General features: G+C 37.8%; 1 protein-coding gene across 1 annotated transcript in view; it reads right to left on the bottom strand.

The window, feature by feature from the left end:
- Positions 1-18,705, bottom strand: part of NAALADL2 (N-acetylated alpha-linked acidic dipeptidase like 2) — a 644,640-nt gene that overhangs the window by 371,993 nt on the left and 253,942 nt on the right. The window contains exon 5 of the mRNA XM_075031410.1: positions 14,472-14,742. Within this exon, the coding sequence (XP_074887511.1) occupies positions 14,472-14,742 (271 nt within the window). The remainder of the gene's footprint in view (positions 1-14,471; positions 14,743-18,705) is intronic.

Below are 18,705 nucleotides of genomic sequence, written 5' to 3'. Positions count from 1 at the left end.
GCTCAGCATTATCAGAAGAGGAAAACACCTGAGAAAGCATGACCAAGGGTATAATTCAACATTTAGTAAAATAGACAAGTCCGACACAAGACACAAACAGATCAGGAAAGAATTTGAGGCAGATGACAGATTTTTAAGAGCAGAGTTCTCTGGGTAGGGGGTGTCACAGGAAAGAGTAATTTCTTACAGAGCTGCTTTTGCTACAAAACAAAAACTCCATTCTTTAGAACTCAGTCTTCATGCAAACACCATTCTCCAGTGTTTACAATAATTTCAAAATAACACTATCTTTGAAATCCCATGGTGAGCTTCCCGCTCTCTATTTACTTTACGAAAAATTGGTACAAGGCCTCAAAATCCAAGCATGCCGTCTTCCGGTAGCAAATATTACTTTCAGTGTTTTGTGTCCTGTGACACTTGGCCATTCCCGAACCGTTTGGGAAATCTTGTAGATAAATTTAGGATAATTACACAGAAATGCATCTACGATATCCTGCGAATGACTAAACTATGTATTCAAAAGTAAATTCCCCTACCTTCTTGGTCAAATTTGGACACTACTTACCCAGACTCTATTTCCAGTAGCACAGGATTCCCTATCCTTGAGCTTCTTTTTATGTCCTATTAGACAACTGGAAGGAGAAAAATAATCTTATGCCTTGAAAAATACTAACCTAATGTATTTCCAAGCAACTGAGTGAGGCAAGCCAAAAAGAGATGATTTGTGCAATTTGAATTTGAACACGCTGTCTGAGCCCAAAAAAGCAAATCATTACATAACTGGATTAACTGAAGCTGAATTTACTCCATTACAATACCCAGAGACCTGCACCTGACCAACAATGTCTGGGCAGCTTCAAATCACAGTACTTCAATATTGCTCTACAGAGCAAGATACGTGTGTGTGTGGGGTCATTAAATAACTAGCTGGTCATTAAATAACTAGTGGTTTTTACCTACAAGCACTCCTCTTCAAACAGATTCATGACATTTTTTCTTCGTGGTTATTAGCACCTTACTCTACAGAGGTTTTCTTTTTTTACTTCAATATTCCTACTCATACAATAAAATTCCAGAGTAATTCAGTATGACTCACAGTGTCAGCTTACAGTCAGAAAGGATTCTTTGTGTCTAGTTTTCATTACATAAAATTGCACACTGCATTACAATGGCAGCTAAAACTGTAATTTGTACCAAAACAGGAAGAAAAAAAACAGATGTGCCTTAACCTCAGTTGGCCTTGCAGGCCGAATTCAGTCACAGACACATTTTACACGCTCTCTCTTCCCCCTCATCCTATCTGTCCCGCTAACACAGCTCCGTTCCAGGCAGGGCTCTACTGAAGCTTCTCCTACAGGCTGCTTTTGCCATTCCAGTACCATTTTCAAAAAGACACTGAGGTTTAACTTGTTTGCTTGCTTGCTTTTTACAGCTTATAGCAGGGTTTTTTTCCTACCAACTCCCAGGGAGGCTGAATTAAGACCGAAGCCTTTTTATAGCCTACAGAAAAGAACCTCTTCTGTGTTTTATGGTTACAGAGCCCCAGATAAATCTCAGCTGACACAGCTCAGTTCTCTGTTGATTTTGCTCATCCTGTAGAGTCCTCCCTCCATATCTATTTTGAACGTTATTTTTCCTTCTTTTAATTCATTCATACTTCCCCCCGCCCCCTGTCCCAAATCACATTCTTTGAGTTTCCCTTTAGCAGAAGGCAAAACTAATACTTGAACATAACTTCTTAATTCACAATATCCAGCGAGATATCCAAACAGCAAATCCATCTTTTCATCTTTCAAATTAGATTTAAATGCAAATCTAGCTTTTCAAGTATTCTGAAATATAACATTCTTATTTTCAGACATATTAAATTGATATTTATTTATTTTAAAATCTCTAAGAATGTTGCTTCGGTTATAAAACATTGAAGGACACTATCATTTGATACCTAAAACCCTTTCAGAAATTTTATTATTTCAAACTTTCATTAACCAGTGCTGATTATTTGTCCCTTTGCTAGTGACAAAATTTTAAATTTTGATTCTTTCTTATACATGTTTAATATTATTTATATCCCCCTCTTTATAAGAGTTAACTGCAAAGATATTTAGTAGCATTAGTCCCTAAGGATAGTCACATTGATCATACTTTCCTAAGAAAAAACAGTAATCTGTATTTGCCAGCCTACTTGGTTTAGCTTATTCAGGGGTAATTATTCATGCAAATATACATTTACAAATTACACAGACTAAGGATAAACTAAACGAAACAGAATAGTTCAGCTGTGATGCGACATCTTAAAAAATAAATCATAAGCTACGTATGTACATAGCAAATTATAACGGTGTGATTTAAACCTGGCTTCAAAATTTTCAGTAAAATGGCTTTATGTCAGAACCCAGTCCCGTTATGTCACAACTCCACAAATTCTCAAGGCCGGACTGCAGTGAGGCAGAGGTTTTATTGGCTACTCTCCAATACAACGAATGAAAGCAAAACATCCAGAGGCTGCAGACTGACCTCCTTCAATGGTCTTTTCATCATAAATCGAATAAAAAACAGGCATTCCCTCCTATAGTAGCTACAACCATTGAGTCTTTAGAGAAGATGCCTGCGCCTTACAGAAGGTGCCTAGAAGCGCTTTATACACAAATAGGTTCTGCAGGCTGCAGCAGAAACTGCCAGCTATTGTAGGGAAGGATCCATCTCAACCGGGCAGGAGAGGCTACCAAATGGCCCTGGGCACAGTCCCCTCCACCTGTACGTAGGCTCAACGTGAAAAACAGTGAAAGATGAGTTTGCACCTACATGTCCAGAGAAGGAAAGTAATCTCCTAGCTGAAATGACAGGTCATAAGAACAATGTCCTGTGAATGCCTATCAAAGGCAGAATGTGTGTCAGCTGCAGTGAAATGTTACATGGAAGTGCTTTTGAATCGAAGTAAAATTTAAATATTTCATTTTATAACTATAATACATTTGATATCTTAATTTCCTAGAGAGTAGCATTTCAACTTTGTTCAATTGTTTCATTTTTAGCGTTAGTCTAGCTGTGTTAAAACAGAGACATCTAGAAAATAGCCTTACAATTTTCAGGTTTCCAATTTTTGCCGCAATTCTGAACGCATTTTGAAACACTGCAATTTCCATAGGATGAGAAGCCTGTTTCCCAATCAACTCTCACACTAGTGCATGCATAGTGTACTGAAATACACAGGCTGGCTGTATTTCTATGCACGTTTGCTATGCAAACACATAAAACGTAAGTTGTTGTTACTGCAAGTATATAGATACAGAAAGATAAAATAGACATCTACTTCAAAGATGCAGATAATCACGGGTATGTACAAGAGGAGGTCATCCACTGCATCAAGAGAACACTTGAACTTTCAGAAATGTCACTGAGAACTCTATTTTACATAGTATAATAAATGCTCTTTCACAGAGTACTTATAGCCCTTGCTTGGCCAAACATCATGCACTTGAACATAATCAGAGAGATGCCCAACCACGTAGTGCTGTAAACACAATCTGAGTGGTAAAGCAGCATTTTATCAAACCTGGAGAAGCAAACAAGCAGTTGTGAAAAAGAATATTACATCTTTCCTATCTGATGTGAATTCTGTTGGTTTAAGTTATTACACAGATGTATATGTCTCTAAATTACCTTTTTAGAAAAAGGACTGGGGAAAAATACATTCTAAAACTACAAACACATTCGGATGAAAGAAAAGGACACCAATGAAAACAGGGAATACACTTGAGCAATAATGAATTCAATTGGCACAAATGATTGACCAAGACAAATACAAAGAAGGCTGTATGTGAGAACAGCATAGCTCTATGTGGTTAAACAAGTAGATATTTCCATTTCTCAATCACCTAACATTATGGAAAGAAGACTTACCTTACAAAAGACAGTTAGCATGTGGTTCAGGTAAAATTGTACCAGGAAGAAAACTCAGTTCTTTGCTGTTACAGGCCTTCCAATTTTGTTTTTAAAAACACACTCAAGTTTTTGGAATTGCCATTTGGTCATTAGTTGTGATACTGTATTCTGCACTACTCAGTCAAGGTTTCTATATGGCAGCACCAGTTATCTTTTCTTTCAGAAATAGCTAACCTTCATTTCCAAAATGTTTTATTTTTATGACTAAGAGCAAGGATGGAATGGAAGTTCAGGATAGGACCCTGCCAGGTACAATTACTGCAACATAATTGGTAGCTTGCCTTCATCCTAAGACTTTCCAAAGGTTAGGGCGAAGGATTTCCTGAATTGTGCCAAATTTCACACACAAATGGAATGGAAGATCCTGGAGAAAGAGAGGAAATCCCATGCAAAGGACAGAAACTGCTTCTTTTTAGGAAAGGTCCCAGTGAATTGTTCACCTTGTACAGTAGCATCCCATTAAACCATATCTCAAAAGTAAAAATGGGAAAATGTTGACATTATCTAAAATGTATGGGGAAGTCTGAAGGGATACCAAAATCTGGACAACTTGATGGGGAGGAAGGAGTAATCTGACCTCTGACATAATACAACTGATTTCACTGGTAATACAAAAGCTTCACCATCACTGCAGCCCGGCTGGAGCTCTGGAGCTGGATCTGAACAGAGCTCCCCTCATCTTCCACACAGCCTGGAACCCAGGTCAGCCTCCTTTACAGCAATAGAGAAGTGCTCAGTATTATTGTAGCAACAGTACTTTATGGTACAGTTTTCAATAAACGCAGTTAGGGATGTTATTACAGAACTATCAGTTACTATAGAAATCTGCACTCAATTCTTCCTCTCCCCTTTACGATCCCTCCTGCCCAGAATGTTGAACAATCAACAAAAAGAAACTAGAAACAGGGAGCTCAGTACGCACTCTCAGAAATACTGATTCAACCACAAATTTCTTTAATGCTCCATCTTCCAACATGAAGTGGTCCCTTTCCTGAATTTCAGGAAAAAAAATAATTCAGACAAAGAATGCAAAACCGTCATCCTTTAAAATATTCACTAGTTGTATCATCTACTGAAGAAGTTCCCTCCGTATTTCTTCATTTGTCTTTACATTTTGGGCACCCACTTTGCAAACACTACACATTGTGAACAATTTATCTTCATTGTCTGCAGAGGAAATTACGAAAGTTTATTTCAGGCAAAGCAACTCTACAGTCATTAAAATAACAGCAATAAGATCAACAGGGTAAGATCTGAACTGAAAGAATCAGTCTGACCCATCAGATCTTGAGCCTAACACTGTCCATACTGATATAATTTCTAATTCTAGATTTTTCGTTTGTGTCACTACATGATTGTAGTATTTTCTTCTAGCTTGAAGATGTAGGAATTTTATAGGTAAAAGGATAACATGGACAAAGACATGAAAAAAATTTTCAGAATAAAAATTTTGGTTAGAAGAACGACACAGTGATTCTTTTGCTAGCAATATAATGTCCAGCTTTTCACACTACTTCATCCTCTAAACGCTCCCCAAGTAAAGACTGTGCTGGCAAGCGTTGACCTGCAGTAGGAGGAACATCTCTCCTGGATGACAACGCAGCAGAAGCTTTCTTGCATATTTAAGCAGCTTTGCTCTCCAGTAGTTGAAGCTGTTGCCAGACCTCTTCTATCCTTATTCACCTCTGTCTGCCCCTCGAAGACATCAGCGTGAAGCAGTGAATCTTACAGGAGACAAAACTAACTCTATATGGTAACATAATTCAGTGGAAGGAAGATGAATTCCTTGAAGCATCTTCTTTCTCACACACACCTACTCTTGGGCCAGCCACAAGCTGGTGATTGATTAGTCACCTTCTCTTTGAACTGCAGAGCACAGGAACATGAGAAATAATTATAAGAAAAGAACTGATATATCTCGCGATTAATTCACATTAAGGCCCTTTTAATGAATGAGATAAATACAGTAAATAATATTCATTACGTGAGGTGTCAGACATGAGATTTATTTCTGTTTAGTGGAAGAGACTGCATATCAGCCACAAAAAACTGGGAACGCCTAATTCTAGAAAAGGGAAGACCAATGTATTTTCAGCTTTGTTTAGTTTGCACTGATATTTTTATTATTTATAAGCAGATACTTCTCTCCTGGGATTGTAACTGGTGGGCACAGTCAGAAGTGCTGTATTTCCAACCAGCTTAAAAGTGAAATTCTGAATGAAAGTTTTTTTCTCAGGACATTTTAGTCCAGCCAGTGAACAGGCTCTGGCATTGTGACAGTTCACATATGCACCCAATGCACTTCTGCCAACTGCACTTGGATACCAAACTTCAACTTGCCTATGGTTAATAACTGGGTCTTTTTTGTTTATTATTCTTTTTTACATTTTCGAGAATTCAGTTCTTAACTATTCTTTCAACCAGCTGTATCACAGCTGCATGTTTTTTCATCCTGTCCTGAAAGGCTTTCAAGACATTTGCTTCAAAGGGTTTTCTCTGAGACAGGCCTTCTCCACTTTTTGGTCTTTCTTACTATTAAGGGTCTGTATCCAGCTTTCTAGCATTCCTCAAAGCAGTCTCTAGAGAGGTACAGCCTTTGCTCTTTTATAGCAAAATTCTTGAACAAAAGTCAGACAAGCCACTAAAAATCTATCCTCACCAAATTATTCATACAATGGCAGCTTTATCCTCAACTAGTTTAGATTAAATTAAAAACCTGTCATATATGTTTGGGTTTTTTTAAGAACTTATTTCCACTCTTTCAAAGTGGTCATCTTAGATTATATTTGAACTTCATATTACCACATCCTAACACAGATAGGAAATCTTCAGACTTGTTCTGGATTCTCAATGCTACTTTCATTTGAAAATATTAAAAAGACCTTACCAATGAGAAAAAAAAGAGTCCTGTAGAAAAGCATTCAGTGAGCTGATATTATTATATATAGAAAAAGAATCAATTATTAAGGTTTTGACAAAATGTTGTCCAATATTGACTGTAAAAGTTATCCTGGTAGATACAGATAACTCCTAAGATAAAATACATTGCTAAGGCTTCAAGCGATAAGATTTATCACACTGCATTGGAGATTAAAACAGTCGCTCCTGATTCTTTTCAGCTGCCAGCTCTAAGTCACAAGAGACACCACCATTATTTAGACTTTTTCTCTATTTTCAAAAATAATCAAGTGCAGTATGTCAGAAAAGTGGTTTTGCTTTTTTTTTTTTTTTTTTTTTTAATTACAGTGACTCTAACCCATATTCTTATGGATGACTGACTGATGCCTGAGACTACCACTGTCAAAATCTTATGACCATGCTCCCAGGTACAGGATGTATAAGGCATGGTAAGATGTAATCTGCCTCCAACTACAGATGGTTTTGTATTGCTAATGTTCCTTAAAAGGTTTTAGGACTTGCTTCTCTTCCTCAAAAACAAACAAAAAAATGAGAACAAGCAATAGTTTAATCAATATTGCATTTTACAGTCACTCATAACTACCACAAAGCTGAGTAGCATCCAGTTTTTTATTGTTTACGCATGAAACTACATTTTTTTTTTTTTAAACAATGAAGTTACATAAGTAGCTTTAGGGACAGGAATTGAGTATTATATAAATACAAAACTGTTTTGTTATTGTTCTCATTATATCAGCTGTAGTTGCTTCTTATGTCGTTTTTCTCATCCTAGCAATTTTTTAAAAGCTGATAATATTTGCTTTATAGTCTCTCTGTTGGAGGAAATTTTTGCTTTTGTTTTTAGCATAAGCAAGATCCCTTCAAGGAGTTTTAGACCTTCAAAATATTGGAGTAATTTAAATGAAAAAGATCCCTAAAACTCAAACCAAACACCTCACAGCAGAAGCAGCTTTTTACTTGGAATTCCTCCTCTGAGGAGGATATTGCCTTTGCAAACTTAAACTGAACACAGGTATGTTGTTGGCAGGTTCATATTTACTAAGAAGATGTAAAAGAAATTACAGGCAGCCATTAAGATAGCACTACCTAAGCATAATGTGATGCCCTGTGATTTGGCAGAAAGATTTCCACTCGTCTTGGAGTACCTTTGTATTCAGGTTTGCACCAAACACCCTTAACAAAAAGTGGGCATGAAAGAAGACTAACTGGGGAGGTATCAACCCAGACATCTACTGAACCACATAGGTGATTGCAACTTACCAGGTCTAAATCATACAATAAAATAATTAAAGAGAAAAATATTTCTCGGAGATCCACGCACTTGCAGAAGTTACTTCCACTTGTATTCTCTCACAGGGACTACTAACAGACAAAATTCAACTCTGGTTAAAAATTATGTAATTCCCATTGATTTCAGTAGAAATTTTACTTGCACTAAAACCTGAATAAAGCACCAAATCCGCTTCCCAAGTCCTCAGTGTTTGCACCCTTTAGTTTTTAGCATGCAATTGGAATATGAATAATGTTTATGGTTCAATATTGCTCCCTCTCAAATATTGTACAGAGGCCTTACTGAAAAATGCCTTTAGCTGATTATGTGCAATGGCATGGAAGTGCTCAGTGATCTGTTATATCTGTAGATATCAAGATGCGTCACCTCTCGCTTTTTTCCCTTTAAAAACTCCCATTTACTATTAATGACATTATTCTAAAATGTCATTACTAATATTTTACTAGTAAAACATTAGTACAGTATTGACTGAGAACTATAAAACAGCAAAGGTTTGGCAGCAGTAGCCATTTCCATCTTTGAAACTCTACCCTTCAACGATACAAAAATCTTGCAGCAATAATAACTGGGCTTTTGTGCATGATGAACTACTATTATTTTTAGGGAACTGTACAATTTTATTTATGAATGATTACGTGATATACGCCAGAAAACTGACAGGATGTTCTGCAGGACATCTCTTCAATGATCATTTTTGTAGTCCTTGACTGCAATTTTAAATTATATAACCTTCACATTGCATTTCACAGCTTTCTATATGTAATTATAACGGAGTGCCAGCTATGCTGTAGTTAATGTTGAATGCTGTTTTCTGTTTAAAGGTCAAGTCTATTCTAAAATCCATATTCTTAGTGAGATTGTCTTGAAAATTTGCTGTGCCTGCTTGGTATGCAGAGCAGTGGTCTAAATTATGATTATTCGTGGAAGAGGTTTCTGAGAAACTCTTCTATAAATAAAAGATAAATAAAGCTCTTCTAAAACATCTACATGTTACAAAACCCACATGATTCTTCTCATTTGTGTGTATGTGTTATTCAACCTATAGCCCTAACCATCTGCAAACCAATTTCAGTTGCTAGGGATTCATTTTAGCTAGTACGGGTCTCTTCAGAGAAGAAATTTTAGAAAATGTTAATAAAGATAATAATGAACTAAATTGGCGTGCCTAAAAGAATTAAATGCGCACATGTATCAAGATTCCCTCTAGCTTGATATTTTGCACCAATGTGCCATCAAAAATGACTGAAAGACTTAGGATGAGATGCTGTGATTATTTAATCTAAATTATATGCACTCTCTGCCTTTGGAATTCAAGATGTGCGAGCAAGTATGCTGCAGAAGGCTCATTTGGAAATTTTGCCTGGGGATAAAAATAACCTGGGAAGATTTTAAAATTTTCTAAAACCAACCCGCTGACACCAATCTTAATTCAGAAATATTGTTAAGGAAATTACCACTGATTAGCTAGAGGGAAGATAAAAGATAATAAGGATGTACTAATCACATTTCCAGCACAATGAAACCGAATCAAATGAAAGCAAGCTGTTGGGTCAAGGACTTCCTGACGCATTGTCCCTCCAGAGGAACTCGTAACCTTTTGGTGCAGAACTGGAAATAGAGAGAGCTGCGAGTAGAGCAAGGAAACAGCGCTGCAGTATTGTAAAGACCTAGCAGAGAGGGGAGGGGACTATAGGGCACGCAAGCGGGGAACATGCAATGAGGGGGAAAGCTTAGAGGAACAGGGAGTAGAGGAGAGGAAGACTCCCATCCTCCTGCAGAGTGAAGGTCCCGGGAAAGAAGGGGATGGATGGGGAAAGGAGATGTCTCAGCACAGCCGTAAGAAAATGACGTATCTGATCAGAAGTGAGCAAGCCCCCCTTCCTCGTGAAAGAGGATCTGACAGCAATCCGAGTCCTGCTTCCCTTATTCCCATCTTGCCAAGATTGAAAAATGGTGGGAAGATCACTGAGTGAGCTTAACAGATGGGTTTGTACTTCTCGTATTGCTTCAGGTTGCATTAATCTCTGCGGTGGGTTCTCATTTAGCTGAGAAAATGTCACCAAAACAAATGAACCGGAGCAGGCTGATATGCTATCAACAGATGTAGAGAATCTCTTCTGCATATTGTAGATAGAGGAAAACAGTCAGCATTCTCACTTGTCTGCTCCCTGCAGCCCCTCCAAAACTAATCAAAGATATCACTGGCTGAGTTGGGAGTAAAAATGTCTAAAAATCGGTACACACTTCGAACAGAGAAATGGGTAGAATCAGTCAGGGAATGTGGACGATGGCAGAGAAGTGAGGTGACATAGCAGAGAAGTCCAAGCAGTCAGGAAAGAGGGACAGAGGAGGGGTCAAAGTACAAAGGAGACATAGTTGGGTGTTGGGACCACTGTGCTGAAGATGGGCATGACCCACTTCTGTCCATGAAACCACCAAACCCCTGTCTGCGTATGCATTCCCATTTCAAGAACACGACAGTACTTGCTGAGAGTGTCCATGATGAACAAAAGAAAGGACAGAGGACCAGCAAAGGAATTTGGTGCATTCAGCAGCCAGTTATTCCTGAAGAGGCAGAGGAGTGTAGTGTAGCATGAGACAATGCCATATAACGAGAGGACACTAAGTATCTCTGTTTAAAGTATTAAGGCAGAGTTAGGACTGCCCAAAGTTCCGTAACGCAAAGAGTAAATAAATTCAATGTGAAAGGAAGGTGATGGAAACTTCAGGTCACACAAACATAATTTCAGAAAATCAGGGAATACAAAGCAAATACAATCTTCATTTTGCTTTAATTACTCTGCCCTTGAATGTTGTCCCAACAACATCTGCTAAGATTTTCTCGTTGCTAAAGGAACAGAGAGCAGAGCAGACGAACACTGCGACACCAAAACCAAACACTTGTTTCTTCCTGAAGTTTGCTGTACTCAGTGGGCCTGCTTTAAACCAATTGCCCAGATGACCAGAGTACCACCCAGCCTTCTGCTGCGCGTCCAGCCAAGACGTGTCCTTACTTACACTTCACCGCACTGGGGGGTCACTGCGGGGTGTGTTAACAGATGGGCTACAACACGCACCTACGCTGACACTACTTACCGATGGGGTACCGAAAGGAGGACGCTGGATCTCAGGGGGTTCACGCACACCTCCCCGCGGCTCCCACCGATGGTTCCCCAGCTCACCCCTCCACCAGTGACAGCACACGCGGCCACAGCTCTCAGATCACAGTGCACCGTGAAGGCAGGGAGCAGCACATTTGGATTCACCACACTACACTCACTCAGAGACCGGCTAGATACTCTTTGACAATGCATTTTGCTTTAACGCATAGATTTGATGCAATGTAATTTCCCTTTATATATGTACTCTTTTGGCCAGAGCAGCTTTCCTGTTTTCATCAAGCAGACAAAAGGTTTAAACTCTATAAAAGGTGGATGATATTTAAGTTTTAATAAAAATATATTTCACGTTTGTCATTTTTACCTTAGACTGACCTAGCCTACGATATATTATTTACATAACTGCTGCAATATCTATTTCAAAACCGACTAGACAGCCCTCTCCAGAACTGTAGGCTGCCCTGCCTGTCACCGTGATGGGTAAACAGTGTCACCTTTTCAGGGCCCGATGAAATACAGAGAAGTAGTAAAGTGCACCATCCATCACAATGGCACTAAGTAGGTTTTTGAAGTAGATTTCAGATCACAAATGCTCACATTTTTACTCACAAATGCTGTTTAGACTCTTACCAGAAAGCACAAATTGGATGGCTCATATACAATGGCCATATGATGAATGGACATGACAGGTGGTCAAAGAAAATGAGTCTTGCTATTCTACAAATAACATTGTCAACATGAAAGCAGAGCTGTAGCTCTGCTGGTAGCCAGACTGCAATAACTTAATGGTTTTATTTGCTTGAACTTCTAGCAAACCAAATATACAAATGAGATACAATGAAGCAGCAGCATCAAAGCAATATTAGCAATTCAACTCGATTATGTGACACACAATAGAAATTTTCTACTAAGGATGTGTCACATTTGAAAGAAAATTATTCGGATTATGAGTAGCTGTTACAAAAATACCTTTTCACCAGAAAACCCTCATGATTTTGCAATCACAACCCACTGAAAGATATTCAAAATATGCGTCTTGTAGTTCCACTGCAAGCAATCAAGTCACCCTCTGATGGATGAACCTAGCAACAGCCACCACCTGCTATGTCTCATCTAGAGTTTTTCTACTTCCATTAGTTTAAATAGTAGAGATCACTGTGTAGGATTGAAAGTCAGGAAGGTTAGATCACTACCAACTTATCTGTAGCCTAAACAAATAGGGAAATCTCCCTTTTATGCAAAACTCTAGATCTAAGGACACTTGGGGTGGACTTTTTCAAAAATAAAAGGAAACATCTGAAGTTTTGTGAGGGTGCTAGGTATCTCAAAGAACCAACTGTAAAACTGTACACAGAGTCATTTTCTTTGTGTGTGTAGTTCTCATTTCTGCAGAACTCGTAGAAAAACTGCCCTGAAATATAACTGAAAGTGGTACATGGGTTGCTGGTAATAACATCAATGATTTTTCCCAGAACATTGGATTTCCTTTAATCTGATGATTTTGCTAGCAACACATTGATTTTCATGAAGTAAAATCTCAAAGGCCACAACTGTACTTTTATCTCATTACAGTTATTCTTATTAAGTTACAATGAGAAAATAATATTACATATTGAGTTTCTAAGTGATAAATGTGAGAAGGCAAACCCATTCATTAGTACTTTTTACTTGCCTGTGGATAAGTTAAAGCATACATCATGCAGGTTAGGACCTACCCTTGCCTACTTCATTTTACTTCTTAACAACAAACTTTAACTTGAAGTCGTTGGCTTGATAGAGCCCCAGAACAGAGGTTGTATGGAGATAATAACCGTGAGCCTCAATATAGAAAGTAGCCACGTAAGGTACATAAAAAACAGGAGGTGGAGAGAAGCGTCTCTCCCAAAGGAGAACGAGAACTCCATTCCTTCTCCTCTCTGGAATAAATCCCTTGGACTAAAAAGCTTCAATGCTTTCAAGAAAGAGAAGCTGAGGCTTGTGGACTTCAGGATGAGAAACTTAAGGATCTGACTTTCTACCATCCCTCGTATTTCCTACAGTCCAAAATTCAAAATTATATTAATAGTCCCTAAAATGGGTTAGTTAACATCATGCAACTTTCCCCACTTTGACTCATTACAAGATTTCCACAGCACATTACATGTTGTCAAGAAACATGATGGGCAAACGCTGTCACAAACGAAAGGAAAATACACAACAGTTGCATTTTACTGTTAGAAATTCAGTAACTGATGTGCTATAAATATTAAGATATTCACAAAGTATAAAGGTGTTTTGGAAGAGGTATCCTCCAAACTCAAAGCCATTCACAATCTGTTCCTATATAGTCTATTAGTGTTCTAAGTCATGAAAACAAATGTCTTTTAAACAACAAAGAAACAAACAAACAAAAAAAACAACCCCCTACCCTGCATCACTGGAAAAAGGTACAATATTTTACAAAGGAGAAAGACAACAGTAATGCAGTTAGCAGTGAAATTGCAGTTTTTATATTTCAGAAATAGGAAATCTAAGCTAGAAGAGTGAACAGAAATGATGACCCCTTTGTGCACCCCCAATATATTTAGAAAGCAAATATAGGAAGGCAGCCAGTGAAGACAGTAAAGAGGATAAACCAAGATAATCCAAGATCTTATTTCACTTGGCAAGTAACAAATCCCAATAGACAGGATCTTTTTACTGACAAAACTTCCTAACAAAAGCTACAGTGAGATAAAACTACAAATCGAGATTTTCAAGAAGAAACAGAGCAGATGTGTCAACTGAGTCGCCATAGAAGAAAGTATGTGAGATCCACGACCATAATTCACGAGCTCCAGGTATTAGCCCGGCACTCCCACCGGTCTCACTGCAAAAAAAACCTCATCGTAGCCTTCCTACAGGCATCCCTCAAACCAGCAGCACTTACGCATCAACAAGGATAAAACGTAGCTCTAGACACAGCTTTCAGATTTTTACACCCAAGCAAAAGATACCAATTCATAAACTCAGGTACTTAAAAAAAAAAAAAACAAAACAAAAAACCAAAAAACAAACTCATATGAAGCATTGAGATTGGCCACAACGTATTTTACCTAAATATGTTTATTTTAAGGCTGGGCATTTCACTATGTGTACTTTGCTAGCCAAGTTCAACAAAAGCGGATGTTTTCTAACGCTATTTCACCACAAATGACAGAGCCAAATGGTCATATTACCTCAAGAGTTCCTTTGGCAGAGTAAGCTGCATACGAGTACAGGAGGTCTTGACTATGAAGCATTTTGGTCTCTCTGTTGCATTGTTGTCCACTAGGATAAAAGCATTCACCGCTGTTTTTCAGAGTTACTGTGTTTGAAGAAGAGCCTGGTAGGTCAAGCAAAACGGAGTAATTTACCAGCCGGACATCTTCGAGGCCTTGGGAACTCCACTGAACCAGAATTTTCATTGCAATGTCTACATCATCTTCTCTAGGGAACTGTAACAAATCTCTGGAAAAAAATACACACGTAAACACAGGTTTAGTTTATTTCCCACCAAGACACTTGTACCTTACTATGCATCAGTCCATAATTTTATTCATAATGTGTCATCAAACATGCAAAAAAATTTTTGCAAATAGCATCTTACCAATTATGAGACAAAAGCAACCGCTTTTGGGAAATACAAATAAGAAAAAAAAAATCAAAGGAAACATATACAATTTAAACAAAGAATGAAAAATCCTACAGAAATTATCACAGTAATTGTTTCAAAAATTCATCTCTCTGGTGCTGATCAAGTTTCTGATATAGCATCAATTTAACCAACCACCAAATATGAAGAACACAATCTGAAGTAACATTTCTGGGACTTCAGGGAGGGCATAATGCTGAAAATTAGTTGTAATTATATGTTTGGCTTAAATTCATCAAGGAAAGCAAATTTACCAAACAGAATGGAACCATTCCACCAAATATTGTGCTAGCTGTCAGAAAGTTTTCCTCAATTTCCTACCTGCACTGAAGGACTACCTGAGCCAGCTTGGCAAGCATACGACAGGAGCCTGGAAATTATTTTGGCAGTATCTACTAGACGGGCCAACTGAGACTTCAGATGGGTTGGTCTGGGCTTGTATCGATGGGCCTGTACCACTGTTTAACACCTGCTACCAGATGGCCATAGGATGAAAAAGGTGACGGCACTGAACAATCACCCTCCACCCCAGCAAATGCCAAATAATACGAGGTGTAGAAAGTATTTTAAAGATAACTTTTGAGGACAAACATGCTGAAGCGACAACTAAAGGCTTTCCCTACTTACGCAGGCAAGCGCTTAATGTAAGCAAAGCAGGGCAGAAATAAAAAAGCACCGTTATTCAAATAGAAAGCACTATCCAAATGCAGTACAAAAAGTTCATGGAATATTTGCTGAATTTTGTGAGGATTTTCTTTTGGGTTTGGATTTTTTGGGTTTCGGTTTTGTTTTGTTTTGTTTTTGTTTTTTTTTTTTTTTTTTTTTCTTTTTCATCTGTGAAGCTCTCAGGACTGAGAAACAAGACGAAGGATCACAGAGGTATTGATTTCCAAGCACGGAGATACTGACACTGCCTGAAACTCTTGTTCACAACGTTCTCTTCACAAAAAGGCCAATTATATTTAGATGCTTTAGGGTCCTTAACAGAACCTTAAAAAACACCCTGGCTGTCTTGCACACATCAAAAGCAATGGCTGAATAATGCATAGCCTTTTTAAAACCATTATTTTAAACGATAGGTATTCGAGAATCCCACCAAGTGCTTTACAGGCACCCTCATGCTATCCAGAACGCAGCTGCGACGCTGCAGGTGGGACGCTCCCAGCTGAAGGTACCAGCACTGCTGCCATCGGGGTCTGCACTAACCCCAGAGAGAACTCTGCCAAGGAAACCTGATGACAGAAAGCAAGTACAAAGGCTCCCTTTTCCATCCCAACAAAGCTATCTTGTGGTTCAACAGACGTTTAAAAAAAGAACATTTACTGCCTAGATAACATCAAAACCTTAAAAAGGCAAAAAGTGAAGTTATAACACCTATTATAGCCTAGAAATGGCTCAAAAGCCGGTACACTACCTTCAAATGTCTAATGCCCATCATCATACTATATGGATGAAATAATTATTCCAACACCAAAGGATTTAAAAACTATACGAAAATTCTCTGTTTAAAGAAATACGTTGTATCCCAGCCTGCATTGCAACAGCAAGGTTATTCGCGTACAAAGTTCAAAATCTTTACAAGAACACTGGACTTACGTTGAAGATTTCAGAGATCCTGTCAGGAGGAATAACTGTCTTGCAGATTTAATCTTTTTAAATTATCTAAAATAAGTCTTCAAGCAGTCTACACAAAAGAGATGAGTTAATCCAATCTGTAGTATATTACAAGTTTCCAATTTCATCTCCTGTGCCCGCTAATGTAATGACATAAACTTGGGCACTGCAGAAATACAGAAAGTTGTTTGATTAACACAATCATTAACAGAATATCTGCATTTCCCTCAGGTGATAGAAACATTAATAGAATAAATAATTGAAAAAACTTATCTCGGGCCAGTAAGGTTATGGCACATTACAACAAGAAGTATTCAGTTTCAATAAAAGGAATTGAGCATTACAAGAAGAAGATACAATAAGCAAATCGATCCCTTAGTAATAGAAGCAAAGTTACTTTCCACTTCATAATTAAATAAGCATGTCTTTGAAACTTTTGTGACAACATATCTGATTAAGTTAAAGAAATGAGCACACTCGCTATTTACTCCATAATGTCTTTACAGCATGTTAAAATCAAATTGCAAATTATGAGCACACGTTATTTTACAATAAATCAGCACATATTAGACTACTGTGATAAATCTTACGAACATCATCAGCAAGATTTTTTTTTTCTTTCAGATTTCTTACAATCACAGACTTGCACTTGTCTTTGATATAATTCTGCTGACTGCATGGATTTAAAATCAGAGGTAATTTAACTCATTTTTATTACATACCAGTTGGATAACAAGTATAACATGTAAAAATAGTATTTCCTAAACCCGACCAAATTCAGAAAAGGGTAAAGTTTGGCAGTTCGTCCTAGAAAAATCCCGATGCTTCATGTGCACTTCATAATCCTTATCTACAAATTGTCAATTAACTTGCTGCCTAAAACTTCCAGGGCACTGTGGTTCATAGTAGTAAGATTTAAGCAGTGGAAAGAAACAGGCCCTCGGGAAGACTGTGTTTCTCACTTTTGCAGCCAGCTGCATACTCAGTAGGAATCAATAGCAATGCGATTGCCAATTTTGATTTATAATACTGCCTTTAATAATGTCAGCCAAATTTTTTATTCCCTTACTTTAAAAAGATACTTTATTCAGCTACTTGTTCAGGTTCAGTCAATGGGAATAACGACAAAGTTAACGGGTACATCTCAGTTGCTTTAAATCTGCATTATTTATTGAAGTGGAGCCACCACAGACTTAAGATTTGGTCTCAAGTTAGAATCAATGTTAATAAATACAACAATAACAGTCTGAATAATCCTGTGCCTTTATCAGATGCTCTCAAAGAGATTTCCACAAGTTACTTGCCTTTACTTTCTAATATAGATCAGATATTGAACTAACATACATCTAACAGGACAAACTTGTTTGATGAGCATTCTGCTCCATCTCAAATATGCTTGGCTCCTGAACTGAAAAACAGATGAAATTGCACTTCAAACTCAGAAAGCATACCCTACTTCACTTGAATAAGGTAAAGTTTTCCCACTTTGATACAATGACAAGATCAAGAAAATGTTTATGAAGACACCTGTGTAAACAAGAAGTCTAAGTCGTATTTTACTGCCTGATCAGCTGAATGCCCTGGCCAGCGAAGAGCAGCAGACCATGACTGTTGACGATTCAAAGTTCTAAAGCTAGGAAAATAATTTGAAATAAGACAAAGATACATCTGTAATAAAGCCAGGCTTTCTACAGCTTCTGTAGCTTCAAAAGACCACTCTTTAACAGACGATTATAAAAGATAAATGAACAAACACGCACAAAATACAAAAATTTCATTTTCAAATTGGTAACCGTAGGGAACATGGAGCTGCAGCAGCTTAATGGAAAGTCATCTGCTATAACAGCACTTTTTTTGACACAGCTTGCTAAAGAAGAGAACAAGGTATTGCAAATAAGCCAGCTGCTCATTGCTGGTGATACACTGGGACACTGCAGAACACCACTCAAAAGACACTGAAAAACTACAATAGGTGACTAACAATCAAAAGATGGAATAATTCAACTGTATGACACAATTCCTTGTCAGACAATCCTATTAAATTGCTACAACCCCCCTCCAAACAAATTTAAATCTGCAGTAGGATTCTACAGATTTGATCTTAAAAATCTACAGGGACAAAATTTTCCCTCAAATACAAAGAACTTCAAGTGTGGGCGTTGGGG

This window comes from Buteo buteo, chromosome 7 (assembly GCF_964188355.1).
Source record: "Buteo buteo chromosome 7, bButBut1.hap1.1, whole genome shotgun sequence".
NCBI classification, from domain to species: Eukaryota; Metazoa; Chordata; class Aves; order Accipitriformes; family Accipitridae; genus Buteo; species Buteo buteo.
The sequence above is the reverse complement of the archived record's forward strand: the minus strand, read 5'-3'. Positions and strand labels throughout refer to the sequence as shown.